The sequence below is a fragment of the Chlorocebus sabaeus genome, chromosome 4, assembly GCF_047675955.1.
Source record: "Chlorocebus sabaeus isolate Y175 chromosome 4, mChlSab1.0.hap1, whole genome shotgun sequence".
Lineage (NCBI taxonomy): Eukaryota > Metazoa > Chordata > Mammalia > Primates > Cercopithecidae > Chlorocebus > Chlorocebus sabaeus.
Genome location: NC_132907.1, coordinates 77571245 through 77588441, shown reverse-complemented (window position 1 = coordinate 77588441; position 17197 = coordinate 77571245). Strand labels below are relative to the sequence as shown.

Sequence of the window (17197 nt, the reverse complement as noted above, 5' to 3'; positions counted from 1 at the left end):
GGCACATTTTTCCAGGTTCTCTGCTCTGTGTCCTCCATGACATTTGGGCACGAAAGCAAATAAAGAGTCCTAGCACCTTGTGACTCACAGCCGTACCTATTCCTGCTCTGGGTAAAACTCCATCACACATCATTCTCCTAGGAAAGCTCTTCATACAATCCTCTCCTTATAATACCATTAATATATTCTGTTGGCCGGGCGCAGTGGCTGACCCCAGTAATCCCAGCACTTCGGGAGGCTGAGGCAGGTGGTTCACCTGAGGTCAGGAGTTGGAGACCAGCCTGGTCAATACGGGGAAATCCTGCCTTTACTAAAAATACAAAAAATCAGCCAGGCATGGTGGCAGGTCCCTGTAATCCCAACGACTTGGGAGGCTGAGGCAGAAGAATAGCTTGAACCTGGGGGGCAGAGGTTGCAGTGAGCCAAGACTGTGCCGCTGCACTCCAGCCTGAGCAACAGAGTGAGACTCTGTCTCAAAAAAAGCAACATATATACATATATACACACACACACATATACACACATACTCATACATACTCATATATACATATATACTCATATATACATATACATACTCATGTATATGAGAATATATATATATATATATATTCTGTTGGTGCAGAAGCTACAATTGTAAAGTGTGTTGGATGTGATCATCGTTAAAGATGTTCAGAAATACAGAATTCCCTGTACATATCAAAACCATGTAGCAAAAGCAGTTTTCATCAAGACTGGACTTTAAGGAAGTATTTCAACTTCTCTTTGAGATTTTTGTTTGGTATTACATAACTTACTCTAATGATTTTGCTCTTAGGAGCGCTTAAAAGGAAAAGTAATAGCCAAACCTTGGGGAAGGGGGTGGTGGTGACGAAAGACAAAAGTGTCAGTTCTCATGAGCGACACAGTGATGATGCAAACAAATGGAAACCTTTATGAAGGAACAAAGGTCTTCTCCACCATTGGAAGTCAAAAGAATGTCTTGGTTAGAATCAGGATCAGACAAACACTTGCTTTAGTTTTCGGTCCATTAAAAAGACAGCTCTCAAAATAAATACATAAATAGATTTTTTTAAAAGACAGCTTTCTTTCCCTGCCTATTAAATTATTCTTCCGCATCTTTATTTACATTCTCCTTCACCAACCTAAAGGGCAAACAAATGGAGAAAATGCTTTTAGGGACCTTCAGTTTCATTAAGAACATGAACCCTGAATTTAGACAATGACAGAAGGAAACTGATAGGTTTGGCTGTGTCCCCACTCAAATTTCATCTTGAATTGTAGCTCCCATAATTCCCATGTGTAATGGGAGGGACCTGGTGGGAGGTAATTGGATCATGGGGGTGGGTCTTTCCCATGCTGTCCTCATGATAGTAAGTCTCACGAGATCTGATGGTTTTAAAAAGGGGAGTTGCGCTGCACACGCTCTCTTGCCTGCTGCCATGTAGGATGTGCCTTTACTCTTCCTTCATCTTCGGCCATGATCATGAGGCCTCCCCAGCCATGTGGAACTGTGAGTCCATCAAACCTCTTTTTTAAATAAATTACCCAGTCTCAGTTATGTCTTTATTAGCAGTGTGAGAACAGACTAATACAGAAAGTGTTTATGTGAGCCCTTGTGTCACCTTGCCATGTTCCCAGGACTCAGCCAAGACCAAATTGGCACAACCTACTGACTGGGAATGTGGCATCAAAGCAGGCACCAAAGCAGCTGAGCTGTGCCCACTCAGGCACTGCTTGGCTGAACTTGACTCAATATCCAACAGGAACCCTTTCACATGTCTCTTTTTCACCTTTATCTTCTTAGGTAGTTTAAGATCCTGTGGGTTATTCCAGTACACTGTCTTTATAAAAATACCTCCCACAGGCTTCGCTGACATAGAACTGAAGAAGAAAAGTCTGACACTGAAGTACAGAGGATCAGAAAAGTAAAAGTCTTGAGTCTTAAGGAATCCTTGAGGCAGTGGGAAAAACCAAAACCAGGAAGGAGAGGGACCAACTGCCCACCTCGCACCGTAAACGCAGCTGTTCAACAGGGAAATAAACTGCAATCTCCTCCCCACGGGCTGTGCCACGGAGCATCCGACAGGCCGCCTGGATTCCTAGTAATGCTTCCCTAGTCCTCTAGGTAAGAATGCTTGCCTTACAAGAACAAACATGTTTTAGATAAGCCAGCCAGTTCAGACGTGGGGCCATGTCTAATTCGCTGCCTTCGACACTGGCCACACTCGCCTGTTGTGTATGGCAGACATTCCTTTACCAGAAGACCAGAAGTTCATTAGAGGTTTGAGGCTTTAAATACAAAGACCTTCTGACAGCAAGACACCAAAACACCTGCTCTTCAACACGTAAATCAAACACTGGTCAAGATCAAAGCTATCAAGAGGGCACAATTCAAATCCTTTGATGTTTACATTTACTTCCTAACGTATCTATGGAAAAATACACTTCCATCCAACTTCTACTCCCAACTTTTCACCGATTAAAACTGAACTCCTCTTTAAAAACTTCTTCTTGAATACTTCCTTGATCATTTCAATCCACAGGGATCTCTCTCCTGAAGAAGCTGTTTTCTTGCTCCTTTAAAAAGATTGTACTGAATGATTTAATTCATCCACTGTGTGACTATCTTATCTTCCAACATAGCAAACTGAGGACAACGCCCACGTCTCTGTGTCCCCTATGCTACACTGCGTCCAAAGCCTGCCTTGGGCCTGATTTCCATAACGAAGTGAAGTTGAATTAGTACTTGGAGCCCAGAAGAGATTGTTAATGGCCAGGGTGAGTTTTAATGATCTTTAATGTTACTCCACTGTAGAAGGCAGTGAGGTGACTCCTTTATAGAGAATGCAATTTTTTTTTTGTTTTTGAGACAAGGTCTCACTCTGTGGCCCAGGCTGGAGTGCAGTGGCATGATCAGGGCTCACTGCAGTCTTGACCTCCTGGGTTCTAGCAATCTTCGCACCCTAGCCACGAGAGTAGCTGGGACTACAGGCACATGCCACCACGCCTGGCTAATTTTTCTGAATTTTAGTAGAGAAAAGGTCTCGCTATGTTTTCCAGGCTGGTCTCAGACTCCTGGGCTCAAGCGATCCTTCTGCCTCAGCCTCCCAAAGTGCTGGAACTACAAGTGTGAGCCACTGTGCCTGGCCTGCAATTTCTTTTTGATTAAACAAAATCAGAGCAGATTATTATATTGCACTGCCAAGAGCTCCACTTGAGCCATTTTCTTCAGAAAGTTTTCCTAAGTAAATAAATGTATGACATCCTGTGTCATCTCTTACAGTTTTTCAGCACTTCATAGACACCGATTAAGCTCAGCACTGTGTAAGATGAACAATCAGCTCTACATGCTGTACTGGGTGATCGCACAGAAGCCAACAGCAAGACAGCAGGACAGCATACGAAGTCTACATCAGGGCTAAGAGGATGACCTGGGACAACAGAGGAGGGGGCTTACCCCAGCTGTAGGGTACACTGAGGAATGTCCATAAAGGAGTCCTTTCAAAGTCTACATCTAAGCTAAGACCTAAAGATGAGTTGGCTACAGAAGGCGTGGAGAGTAAGATTCCAGGCAGACAGACCTATCACCTGCGGGGGGCACACCCTCCCAGTGGGTGACACCCGTCTTTAATCTTCCTGAGTGAGGGTGCAATCTGGGACTTGCTTCTAGCCACAGACTGCAGCAAAGGTGATGGGATGTCACTTCCGTGAGAACATTACATCATACAACACTCCGTCCTAAGCTGGAGCATGGGGCGATCCTGCTGGCCTGAAAGAAGTGAGCTGCCATGTCGTGAGGGGGCCATGTGGCAAGGAATTTTGGGGGCTTCTAGGAGCTGCGAGTGGTTCCCAGCCAACAACTAGAAAGAAAACAGGGACTTCGGTCCTACAAAAACACAGAAAAATGAATTTTGCCAATGACCAAGTGAGCCTGGAAGACGCCCTGAGGTCCAGAAAGGAACAAAGCCACAAGATACAGGGACTGCAGGCCTGGGGGACCCTGATCAGAGGACCCAGCTCAGACCCTTAGATACTATGAGATGATCAATGTGTGTTGTTAAAGCCACGAAGTTTGCAGTAATGTATTGCAGAGCAATAGCTGGCTCATGTGATTATCTCTGCATGCCATCTCTACCCTATTTTGTGTTTATATCTTAAATCCCCCACCAGTAAAACATTCCCCTAGAGCAGGGAGGTGGGTCCATCATGACTTTCCCTTGCTGAATGGCCAGGAGGTGATGCCCAAGTACTTGTCATCAATCTCACATTGGTCAAACCGCAAGACCTACGTCTCTCTCTCCCCGCTTTCTCCCTCTTTCCTTTCCTTTTTATAAAGCAAAGAAACTCCTAAATTAAAAATAGCATACTACGAGTGGAAGCTTTAAAATATTTCTGACACTGCACTGCTGTGTGTAAGGGCAGAAGGATCGGGAATGAGGATTTGTTCTTCGAGGACACATGTGTCCTCAGCTGCCTGCATTTCTGTGTCGAGTCACATTGCTGTCTCTCCCATGTGACAAGTCATTGGAGGTGGGTGGGGAATGAGAGTGGAAGCCAAATGAGGTTCTTGGCAGTTCCCTGATCCAGAAAGAAGAAGTCATACAACAAATTTTATGACTAATTTTTTATGTTCAGGCCAGACTGCCCACTACTGTGCTCCTATCTGGAAAAGGGGGTTAAGGAGCCTCTGCCCCAATGGCATCTTCAAAAGCAGATTTTCCTTTTCGCTTTCTGGACTGAGTTTTTGACAACCGAAAGGATTTCAGACTGGCTACTGATCTCTTGCTCCGTCGCTGCTCTGGTTGCAGGGATAAAAGCCAGTATTTGAATTAGAGAAAGTTAGAAGGGTCTGGGGTATCGCTTCTTAGACACTGGGGGCTGCCTCATACTTCCAAAGCACTGCTACTTGTCTGCCAACATTTGCTGACTGCCTGAACAAATATACACACACACACACAATTAGGATGAGATGTTTCAATGCGTTCTCTAATGAAACAGAATCCCTGACAAGTCAAGGACTTCAAATAAAATAGTAACTATTCGGGAGACAAAATGATACGGTAGGCATGACAACAGGAGTATCCTCCTAATGTGAAAGAACAATTGTGTAGCAGTGTCACAGAGCCCTAAACCCCATGAGCATCACCCCGAGATCTGTCGGGGATTCGGTGGGAGTTGCTCTTTTTCCGCATCGTACCTTCGTCTTCCCCAGCTGCCACTCGCTGTTGGAGGCATCGTAGAGCTGCAGCAGGCTCGTGCACTTCCCTCGGACGTCCTCGGGCAGAGCCAGATTCCTCATCAGCACTTTATACCTGCAACGTAAAGACACACAGGGTCACCTTCTGCGATGGTTCCCTGTTTTCTCCAATCCCTTTGAAAAGCAAGAGAATCCAATTCAGCTCCCTCTTGCCTTTTGTAAAAGTCCTGAAAGGGTCTTCGGACCGCATACCCAGCTTTGCGGATTCTCACAGTCTCCAGCATCCCTGAGTACCGCAGCTGGTTCAGCACAACTGCCTGGTCAAACTGGTCTGGCATCTAAACCATGCAAAAAAAGATGGGATACCATTAGAAAAAATGGAATTAGATAAGGCAGACTTAATAAAGCTACCTCCATCATTGGTTTATCCCTGCTTCAAAACACATATAAGAGTCTTGAACCTACACAGAAATACTGACTAGCACAGGAACCCCAGTGGAACCAACATCTCGCTTTAACAACCATCAACGTCTGCCAATCCTGCCCCATCCACAAGCTACTTCCTCCCTCCCCTTATGTTTAAGAAAATCCCGGCCGGACACGGTGGCTCACGCCTGTAATCCCAGCACTCTGGGAGGCCAAGGTGGGCAGATCATGAGGTCAGGAGTTCAAGACCAGCCTGGCCAGTATGGTGAAACCCTGTCTCTACTAAAAATACAAAAATTAGCCAGGCGTGGTGGCGCACGCCCATAGTCCCAGCTACCGGGAGGCTGAGGCAGAAGAATCACTTGAACCCAGGAGGCGGAGGTTGCAGTGAGCTGAGATGGTGCCACTGCACTACAGCCTGGTGACAGAGTTGTCTCAAAAAAAAAAAAAAAAGAAAAGAAAAAAAGAAAATCCCAAACTTCACATCATCTCATTTTCAAAGATTCTACTATATGTCATGTGTTAATATAACACTATTATCATATCTTAAAAGATATCAGTAATTCCTTTATATTAATATCCATGTTCACATTTCTGGCTGTATCACAAATATCATAAAGGTACCACCACTTTAAAATCTACTTCTTCCCCAAAGAATCTAAAGTGTCATACAAATGTCACTTTATTTTACTTTTTAAATTTGAATTCCTAGGCATTTTTTACCTAAGAACACAGTGACTCGGTGAAGGGTGGATACCCACACTGTGGCAGGTGGGGTGGGGGTGGGGGTGGGGGTGGAGAAGGGGAGACGACCATGCTAGCCAGTGGAGAAGACACAGGAGTGAAAAAAGAGTTTGACTTTGCTCAAATTCTAGTCAAATACTTATTCACTGAAATCTCTATACTCCGATCACTAAATAAGTAAGCCCGAGAACATACAAATTAAAGACAGAGGAAATCAGACCAAGACTTAATGTTCTGAAATGTGTTCTTTTATTTGCTCAGCTGCCAAACAAACTGGCACTGGGGCCAGGACAATAGGTTTTCAGGGGAAAGCAAAAAAGTGGGCCATTTAGGAACTCTGGGGACAGTGGTTTGTTTTTTTTAGTCCACCCACCCGCATTCCCTTTAATTAAGCTGCATGTTGTTATCCCACACAACTGTGAATACAATGACAAAAAAATAGTGCTATAGGACCTAACTGGTAAAAAATACAAGAATGCAAAGTGGCTTCACAAGAATGCAAAGTGGCTTAATTTGTGACCTTTAACAATGCAGTCATTAACACAAAATTAGCCATAAAGCCGTGTTATTCTGCAAGCTTTCAAAATCGGCAAAAAAAATAAATGTAAAGAATGCTTTGCAACTGTCCCTCACAGCTTTTGATGGAATAGCTGCCATCAGCCCTAGTGGGCTGACTTCTCTCACATTTAATTTCTTCTACAAACACTGTGGTCAAATTGTCTTTACTTAGCAGTATTCCAACCAAGTGCAGCCAGCAAATTAGGGCAAACGTCCGAACAACTGTGGCTCTCTGTTTTTAGTCTTGATTAAATTATCCATAGAAAAGTAAGAAAAGCATAAAAATATGAAAACAAAATTACCCTTGGTGACTCTTACGCCATCTCTCTGGATTTAAAAATGCAGGCTAGGGGGTGGCTGACTGTTCTGAAGGCATTTGGTTACAACGCTTCTGTGAGATTTATTTGGGAATATAATCTAACCAGCACCAATCTACAAAGACTAGTACAGAGCAAATATAAAAGGAACATCGAATCAAGTATCAGACTTACTCAACTTTGTTAAATTTATACTACCAGAGAAGCCTTCTAAATTTAATATTTAATCACCTGAGGCTCAAAAGACTTTCATCCAAAATATCTCTATCTCAGGCTTTCACAGTTCCCGACCCCCTCTTTTCTCCCAGTCCCTACTGAACAAAGTCCGTACAATTCCCCAGTCCGGCACTCGAGTTATTACAACTGAAGATATTACACCAAAAGGGCCTCCCCATCCAAAAAGTTCACCCACACTCACCATCTTCCTGCCTCTCCGAGGGGCATTGCACCTTCGGTTTGGCTCTTGGGCCAAAATTCATATGGAAAACAACGGCCACACTGACCTTTTCCCCACAGCTAAAGACATGGAACAATAATGAACACCATTCCTGCGCTTTAAAAAGTGCCCAGTCGCCATGACAACCCCTTCCAGTCTCGGGCTAATTAGTGTGGTGTGGTTGTAGGATTTGACACAGCCCAGGAAGGGGAGGGAGGGAGCCAGGAGCTGTTGCGAGTTCCAGGCTCCCATTGAGAGTGACTCTGCCCCTTCCCAGTAACTTAACCAGGGAAGGGGCATCTATAGGCTGATTGTCGCCCTAGGCAACCCACCCTGCGATCACGAGGTGGGTAGACCTGGATTTCCATTGGTGGTTCTCTTTTCAGCTGCAATTCCCTTTTCTGGTTAATTCAATGTTCAAAGATGACACAGCTGGAGGCTGGACGAGGCACAACTTAAAGGCATTTCGCCTTTCAAAACTTCGCTATTACGCTGTCTCCGGAGACTGGTAACTAGTTTTCCAGAACCCGAGCTGACTCCCACAAAGACTGCCTGCAGGGTACCAACAGGGAAGTCTTGATGGCAACAAATAGGTTGGAGTTCGGAAGAAACAGCCTCTAACCCAGGGCAATTACAGTCACTTGATCTGTTTACTAAATATTTACTGAACACCTACTATGTGCAAGGTTTTGTAATTCATGATCGGGGAAGATTTTTTTTAAAAAATGGTGGAAGCCGTATTTTGTTTCCAAGGACCCTGCAATTTAGGAGGGTGGATAGGTACATCAGTACTTATGCAGCGAAAAGCCTAATATCAAACTATAATTAAAGATTAAAATTAAGTTCCTTGAGAATATAGGAGAGGAGGGGACATGGGAAGTGCACAGATTTGAACTAGAGCTTGGACTCTTAAAACGCTGGAGGGAAGGGGCATTCTCCGCAGGAAAAAAAAAAAAAAAAAAAAACAGGAAGAAAAGCCAAGAGGAACCTGGCAAGTTCAGTCAACAGGATGGGATGGAACAGAGGGAGGCGGGAAGGACCTGGGTGGAAGATGGATGCATGGTTCTTGTATTCAAGATAAGAAGGAGTCACAAGGAGTCACTGGAGGCTGGCAGTAGAGACAAACAGGGTCAGATCTGTGCTGTGTAAGGATCCCCTTGGTGGCAGCAACAACACTAGGAGCAAGACCATCCCCAAACGGGCGGCGGCGGGTATATTCTGATACCTCGCACGTTATAAAAAGGTCATGCAGCCATTAAAAAAATAAGACCGGCCAGGCACGGTGGCTCACACCTGTAATCCCAGCACTTTGGGAGGCCGAGACGGGCGGATCACAAGGTCAGGAGATCGAGACCATCCTGGCTAACACGGTGAAACCCCGTCTCTACTAAAAAAATACAAAAAACTAGCCGGGCGAGGTGGCGGGCACCTGTAGTCCCAGCTACTCGGGAGGCTGAGGCAGGAGAATGGCATGAACCCGGGAGGCGGAGCTTGCAGTGAGCCGAGATCACGCCACTGCACTCCAGCCTGGGCGACAGAGCGAGACTCTGTCTCAAAAAAAAAAAAAAAAATTGTAGTGGGGAGTGGCGATGGTTACTGGGTACAAAAAATAGTTAGAAAGAATGAATATTTAGTATCTGATGGTACAACAAAGTGACTACAGCCAATAACAATTTAATTGTATATTTCAAAATAACTAAAAGTATAGCTGGTTTGTAACACAAAGGATAAATGTTTGAGAGGGTAGATACCCCATTTACCCTGATGTGAATACTATGCATCATATGCCTGTATCAAAATACCTCATACACCCCACCCCATCAGTACACGACAAAAATAAATTTAAAAAAATTTTTTAAAGAACAAAATAGGGCAATTGGACAAAAAAAAAAAAAAAAGATCAAATTCAAGACATACCTACTGAATCTTGGGCCATTCATAAGGTATTATTGAGTGAGAAAAACAAGCTAGAAAGAATCTTTCTTAAAAAAAAAAAAAAAAAGACCACTCCTCTCCAAAAATCCCTGCTCTAGCTATATATATGCATATAAATGTAGTATGTACCACATAATGATGTTTCAGTCAACGACGGACTACAGATATGGTGATGGTGATGTAAGATTGAAACGCTGTATTTATTTATTATTTTTTTTATTTTTTGAGACAGGGTCTCGCTCTGTCACCCAGGCTGGAGTTCAGTGATACGATCTCAGCTCACTGCAACCTCCGCCTCCTGGGTCCAAGCAATTCTCATGCCTCAGCCTCCCGAGTAGCTGGGATTAAAGGTGTCCACCACCACACCTGGCTAGTTTCGGTATTTCTAATAAAGACGGGGTTTCACCATGTTGGCCAGGTTAGTCTCAAACTTCTGACCTCAGAAGATCTGCCCACCTTGGCCTCCCAACCTGCTGGGATTACAGGCATGAGCCACTGCACCCAGACTTAACACCGCATTTTTATTGTGCCTTTTCTATGTGTAGGCATGTTTAGATACAGATACTTATCGCTGTGGTACAGCTGTCCATAGTCTTGTAGAGTAACATGCTGTACAAGATTGCATCCTAGGAGCAATGGGTCACACCATATTGCTAGGAGGGTCGTAGGCTACCCCATCTAGGTTTCTGGGAGTGCACTCTATGATGTTTGCACAACGACGAAGAGAAATAGATACAAGCTAGATTGTTACTGAGTGGCAGTCGCAGGTGGGAGGGATCCAGCTCAGAAAAAACGGGAAAGAAAAAAGACTGCGCTAAAAGAAGGAAACAGTCACATACGTCATGGGAAATTTTCTGTATGATTTTATCTTTGAAGAAATTTTAAAGTAACATTTTTTTTTTGAGATGGAGTCTCGCTACATCACCCAGGCTGGAGTGCAGTGACGAGATCTCTGATCACTGCAAGCTCCGCCTCCCGGGTTCATGCCATTCTCCTGCCTCAGCCTCCTGAGTAGCTGGGACTACAGGCGCCCGCCACCATGCCCGGCTCATTTTTTTTTTTTTTTTTTTTTTTTTGTATTTTTAGTAGAGACAGGGTTTCACTGTGTTAACCAGGATGGTCTTGATCTCCTGACCTTGTGATCCGCCCACCTCGGCCTCCCAAAGTGCTGGGATTACAGGCGTGAGCCACCACACCCGACCTGAAAATAGCATTTTTTACAGAAACAAGAAGATGGAGACTTCTGGAGGTCCTGCATGGAACAGGGTGAAGCAGGAAAGGCTGAGTAGACGCTGCACGCGGGGCAGGGGGATGACTTGTAAGTGGAAACAGCCTGCCCAATGTCCAGGAGCTCATCAATGGAGAAAACAGATTTGGCATGTATCATTATCGTGTATATAAAATGCACATATCAATGCAACATTAACCTGCCATACAAGGGAACGAAGTCTTGACACATACAACAAGATGGATGAGCCTTGATGACATTATGCTAAGGGAAAAACCAGTCACAGTGACAAAAGACACACATCCCATGATTCCATTCATACAGACGATGTCTGAAACACGGAACCCTATATAAACAGGAAGTTGATTCTGGGAGTTGCATGGGGACAGGGACACAGGAAACTGGGTGACTAAAAGGCAAGGTTTTTTTTTGTTTTGTTTTGTTTTTTGTTTTTTGTTTTTTTCCTGAGACGGAGTTTCGCTCTTGTTGCCCAGGCTGGAATGCAACGGTGCAATCTCGGCTCACCACAACCTCAGCCTCCTGGTTTCAAGCCATTCTCCTGCCTCAGCCTCCTGGTTTCAAGCCATTCTCCTGCCTCAGCCTCCTGAGTAGCTGGGATTACGGGCATGTGTCACCACACCTGGCTAATTTTGTATTTTTAGTAGAGATGAGGTTTCTCCATGTTAGTCAGGCTGGTCTCGAACTCCCAACCTCAAGTAATCCGCCTGCCTCCACCTCCCAAAGTGCTGGGATTACAGGCGTGAGCCACCGCACCCAGCCTGGGGGTTTCTTTTTGAGGTGATGAAAATGTTGTAAAATTAACTCTGGTGATGGCTGCACATAGCTGTAAAAATTTTTTTAAATTCACGGAATTGCACATTTTAAATAAGGCAATTACATGACATAAGAACCCTATCTCAAAAAAGCTGTTAAAAATTTTTGTTAAGTACATTAGGGCCAGGCGTGGTGGCTCACCAGTACTTCGGGAGGCCGAGGTAGGTGGCTTGCCTGAGGTCAGCAGTTCAAGATCAGCCTGACCAATACGGTGAAACCCTGTCTCTACGAAAAATACAAAAATCAGCCGAGCGTGGTGGTGTGCGCCTGCAGTCCCAGTTACTTGGGAGGCTGAGGCAGGAGAACTGCTTGAACCCAGGAGGCGGAAGTACAGTGAGCCGAGATCGTGCCACTGCAACCCAGCCTAGGCAACAGAGTGACACTCCGTCTCGAAAAAAAAAAAGTACACTAAGTACCAGTCTAACACTGAGGCATTTAAAATGGACAAGAAATGGATGGAAGAGAAAGTCTGCATCCCAGAGACAGGATGAAATCTATGTAGTTTTAATGTCTACTCTGGATAATTTAATCCTATCAAGAATAATTAGAAATACTTATTTCCATACAATCTGAAAATTACGATTTCAGAATGCCTACATGATTAATAATGATTAGTAACAGGGCACGCTAAACCCTCTACAAACATCAATTACAGGCAAACCTTACCTCCTGCACTTAAAATTTAGATAAAGGACAACAGAGGTGCTGACAAACAGGGACACCAACAACAGGGACGGTGCTTCCCAATGAAGACAGAAATGCATTTATTTATGCATCAATGAATCCAATTGCCCTCAACATTACCGAGCCTTCCACAATTTCACGAACAGTGCATGACAAGAAGAAGTATGACAGCGGATCTGGAAACAGCCATTTGCCGATGGTAAGGGGACATTCAATCTGTGCTTATTTAATGAAAGAAAATACAGTGAGTTTATTACCCGTGGACCGTTAAAGTTCTAATGTTTTTCAGCATTTGAGAATCTCACAAAAACCAACCAAGGCATCCTGAGAAGAGCCCAGGAAGGGGTGGCTGGGGGTGGTAGGAATGCAGCCTGTCACACAGGGGCCATGGGTTTTTCCAGAGCCAGACAGGACTTTAGGGAAAAGCCATTTTGTAGATGAGGAGACTGGAAATAAGGAAGGCAAAATGACTTGTTCAAACCGGTTTTTTTTTTTTTTTTTTGAGATGAAGTCTCTCTTGTCACCCAGGCTGGAGTGCAGTGGTACGATCTTGGCCCACTGTAACCTCTGCCTCTCAGGTTCAAGCAATTCTCCCGCCTGAGCCTCCCAAGTGGGTAGCTGGGATTACAGGCATGTGTTACCACACCTGGCTAATTCTGTATTTTCAGTAGAGATGGGGTTTTCCTATGTTGGCCAGACTGGTCTTGAACTCCTGACCTCAGGTGATCCACACACCTCAGCCTCCCAAAGTGCTGGGATTACAGGCTTGAGCCACCCTACGCGGCCTCAAACCGGTTTTAACATTTGCTTAAACCAAGGAAGTTAAAAAGTCTCAAAGAGTTTTGTGTTTCTGAAAACTAGCAGGTAAATCAAACTTGTATGCATCAAATCTACTGGCACTTATAAAACTGGGATATATTTCCATGGGATATAATTCTGAAAGGAATGAAAACTTCTTTAGGGAAAAGATTAAGTGGAACCTAGGCAGAGAATGTGGTCTACACGGTATCATTCCCAGCAGCAATCAGTCTTCTGGAAACACAGACATTCTCTGGAGATTTAAGCACAAGGAACATTCTTAGAGATCAACTTGTCAGGTACTGACTTGGTCTAATACAGGTGACTTCAAGATCACAATTTTAAGGGCCACGACCACATTGATAAGAAATCAGTTTGCTACATTGTGAGTTCAGCCAAACATCTGCATATGGAAGCAACTAGTGAATAAAGAAGGGCTTTTAGAAAATCAAATTGCAAACTGAGCAAATCCACCTCTGGTTACTCCCATAAACACAGACAACAGGTGACCATATCCTTCCTTCGCGTATCAACCTCTGATGGCTGACAAATAATTCAACTGTTCATTGACCCACGGCGGATTTAACTCCATTTGCATCTCTTAACCCCTCCTTGGATGCCCGCTAAGGGCAGGCGTCTGAGCACGAGATGACACACCACAGTGGACAAGGGACACACTGGGAACATGTGGTACTGTATCCCGAGGATCATGCCCTGCACGTGACAACGTATTTAATAACGACTGCTTCTGCTTTAATAACAAATATCAAACACAATGTGACAACTCCTTGGGTGCTTCTGAACATGTTATAATTTATTTCTAGAGTGGATCCTTTCCTATCTGTTTTTGGAGAGAATGTATTCAAAGTCTAAAACTTTCATGTGATCACAATGTCTTGGAGATTATATAAATGTAAATGATTATTTCAATCAACTAAAAATGTTTATTAGGGCCAAGGGCCGGTGGCTCACGCCTATAATCCCAGTACTTTGGGAGAATGAGGTGGGTGGATCACCAGAGGCCAGGAGTTCAAGACCAGCCCGACCAGCCCGGAGAAACCCCATCTCCACTAAAAATATAAAAATTAGCTGGGCGTGGCGGTGCATGCCTGTCACCCCAGGTACTCGGGAAGCTGAGGCAGAAGAATCACCTGAACCCAGGAGGCAGAGGTTGCAGTGGGCCAAGATCGCACCATTGCACTCCAGCCTGGGCAACAGGAGCGAAACTCTGTCTCTAAATAAATAAATAAATAAATGTGTATGTATGTATTAGAAGCCTCCCATAGATTAAGCACTCACACAAACAACTAATGGTATGAGATGTCCGGGAGCAAACCCAGTCCCTGCTCTGCCCTGACAAATGCAGGCCCTCTCCAGATCAGATCTGCTTAGGATGCAAAATGGTAGAGAGGCCGAGCTCTGGCAACACAGGAGATCCTCAGAGCCCTGACGAGCAGCCCCAGAAAGCCAAACAAAGGAGCTGAGCATCACACCCAATACGTCAACTGCCTTTACTGCCTTAACTTGGGAGCTTATTTTAAAAAATTTTTTTGAAGACTTTATGTCTTGTAAAACCTAAAAAACCTCCACATTGCTAGACTATTTCTCAAAGTGAGTGGTACTGCTTTCAAAATTTAGAGTTCTACTTTTCCATATTATATTATATTATATTATATTATATTATATTATATTATATTAATTTTTGAGACGGAGTCTTGCTGTGTCACCCAGGCTGGAATGCAGTGGCGCAATCTTGGCTCACTGCGACCTCTGCCTCCCAGGTTCAAGTGATTCTCTTGCCTCAGCCTCCCAAGGAGGTGGGAATACAGGCGCCTGCCACCACGCCCGGCTAATTTTTTGTATTTTTAGTAGAGACGGGGTTTCACCATGTTAGCCAGGATGGTCTCCATCTCCTGATCTCGTGATCCACCTGTCTCTGCCTCCCAAATTGCTGGGATTACAGGTGTGATCCACCGCACCCAGCCTCCACATTGTATTTTTTAATGGCACCTGACCTACTTTAAATGAAATACTTTAAACTTCACATACATATTGGGTCTGCAACTGAGGGACTCAGTGCACAGTTCATATTATGGAGGATTAGTCCGCCACTATATTAAGAAACATAAAATATGTTAATTATGTAATAAGAAAAGCCATTACATGATTCTTTAGATAAGTGAATACTGTATGTGTGGGCAAGAGGCACTGCTATAGAGAGGATTTAAAATATTAGGTATATTTGTATTTGCATTTCCATATGGGATATACCTCTACCCCATTTAACTTTAAACACAAACAACTTTATCTTCTGATAACCCCTCTTCAACTTTAAGAAGTTAAAGAATTACCCAAAGACAATTATGCTACATAACAAAATATCATTCCCAGTCCTGCAACTACTAAGAAAGCCTCACCACAAGACTCCCATCCCCTCCTCTTGCTGATTCACAAAGAACTCTGCAAGGAATCTCAGTCTATTTGCTTTCTTTGCTACAATAAACTCTCAAGAGTGGTGAATAAATATTCTCAGATAAGAAGTTTATCATGCTTTGAACAATGTTCAAAAGCATCGTTACTAAAGCAGCAATATAACTTTCCTGACCTTGCACAGAAGGTAAATAAAAGTGAATTCAACTGGAGACAAAAGTCCTTTGTACTTACATCAGTCATTTCACCCCGGGCCTGTTAAACACTTTACACAGTGGTTGCTACTTGCTAATTTTCACATTTTGAGAAAAGAGGCAGAAACTACTTTCCCCTAGAGAAGAGGCAAACCCACCAGGTGAGGAACAGGAAGGTAGTAAGCAGGGCCTGAATGGCGAGCGAGCTGGGAGTCAGTCCTGGAGGTCTGATTGTAGGGCCTGGACATTTCTCACTCACCAAGTACAACCTTCAACCCACATATCCGCTGAGACTAAGTACAGCTGTCACCCTGAGCAAGGACACTCACACTCTGTTACAGCTGCAGGTGCTTACCTCGGACCCACACAAACCTCAACTACCTAATGGGAAAGAAAACACTGGAACATAAATAACATGCACACATACATGTCAATCTTTCTAAGGCACAGCTCTGACTGTATCACAGCCCTGTTCACACACTGCCAGCATATGCCACTTTAAGACAAAGGCCTTCCATTTCCCATTTGAGGTCCTCATGGTGTGGCTCCAATTTACCTTCCCAGTCAATACACCCCTACACAAATCCTACCGGTTAGTCCAACTATAGATCATTCTAGTTGTTTCTTGACTAAAATGCTCACTTCCTGTCTTCACCTCAGCTGAAACTGGCCTCTCCACCTGAAATGTACCATCTGTTGAGCCTGATGGATCTTTTAGGTGTCTCTCAAATGCTTCCTCCTCCGTAAAACTGTTCTGATGCATCCCACAGGTGCCATCCATGATGCTCCTCACCCCTGGGTTCCCAGCACACGATGTACTTGCATGAGGATGTGACCCCTGGTCACGCTCTTTTTCAGGTTAAGCATGTCCACGTGAACTCCCCATTAAATTACACATTATCTCAGGGGACAGCCTGAATTCTATGAATGTCTCAGTTTACTACATTGCCTGGCGTGGGACCCTACGTATCAGATACGCTCTCACTTATGCTGGTGTATTTGCATGATCAAAATTGTGGTTCTGTTTACAGCTGTTTCTAATATATTTGTTTAACTAACATTAAATAGGTTTTGCCTCTCTTACAGAGTTTTGAGAAATGAGAATGATTTTTGCTTTTTAAAAAGTATGTCGATCTACACAACTATAATCAACTGATTTTTGAGAAACGTGCAAAGGCAATTACAGAAAGGACAGTCTTTCTAACAAATGGTGCTAAAACAATTGGACATCAATATGCAAAGATATAATCTAGATGCGGACATTACAACCTTCACAAGAATTAAGTAAATCATAGACCTAGGTATGCAATGTAAATCACAAAACTATGAAACTCGTAGACGATAACATAGGAAATAATCCAGGTGGCTTTGGGGATAACTTTGATACAACAACAAAAGCATGTTCCATGGAGGAAA

General features: G+C 43.9%; 1 protein-coding gene across 2 annotated transcripts in view; it reads right to left on the bottom strand.

The window, feature by feature from the left end:
- MYO10 (myosin X) overlaps nt 1–17197 on the bottom strand; it is a 272370-nt gene that overhangs the window by 40343 nt on the left and 214830 nt on the right. For both annotated transcript variants that reach the window (XM_007961248.3, XM_037988722.2), the window contains 2 exons: nt 5411–5535; nt 5198–5312 (listed from right to left, as the gene is read on the bottom strand). In XM_007961248.3, coding sequence (XP_007959439.3) covers nt 5198–5312; nt 5411–5535 — 240 coding nt within the window. The remainder of the gene's footprint in view (nt 1–5197; nt 5313–5410; nt 5536–17197) is intronic.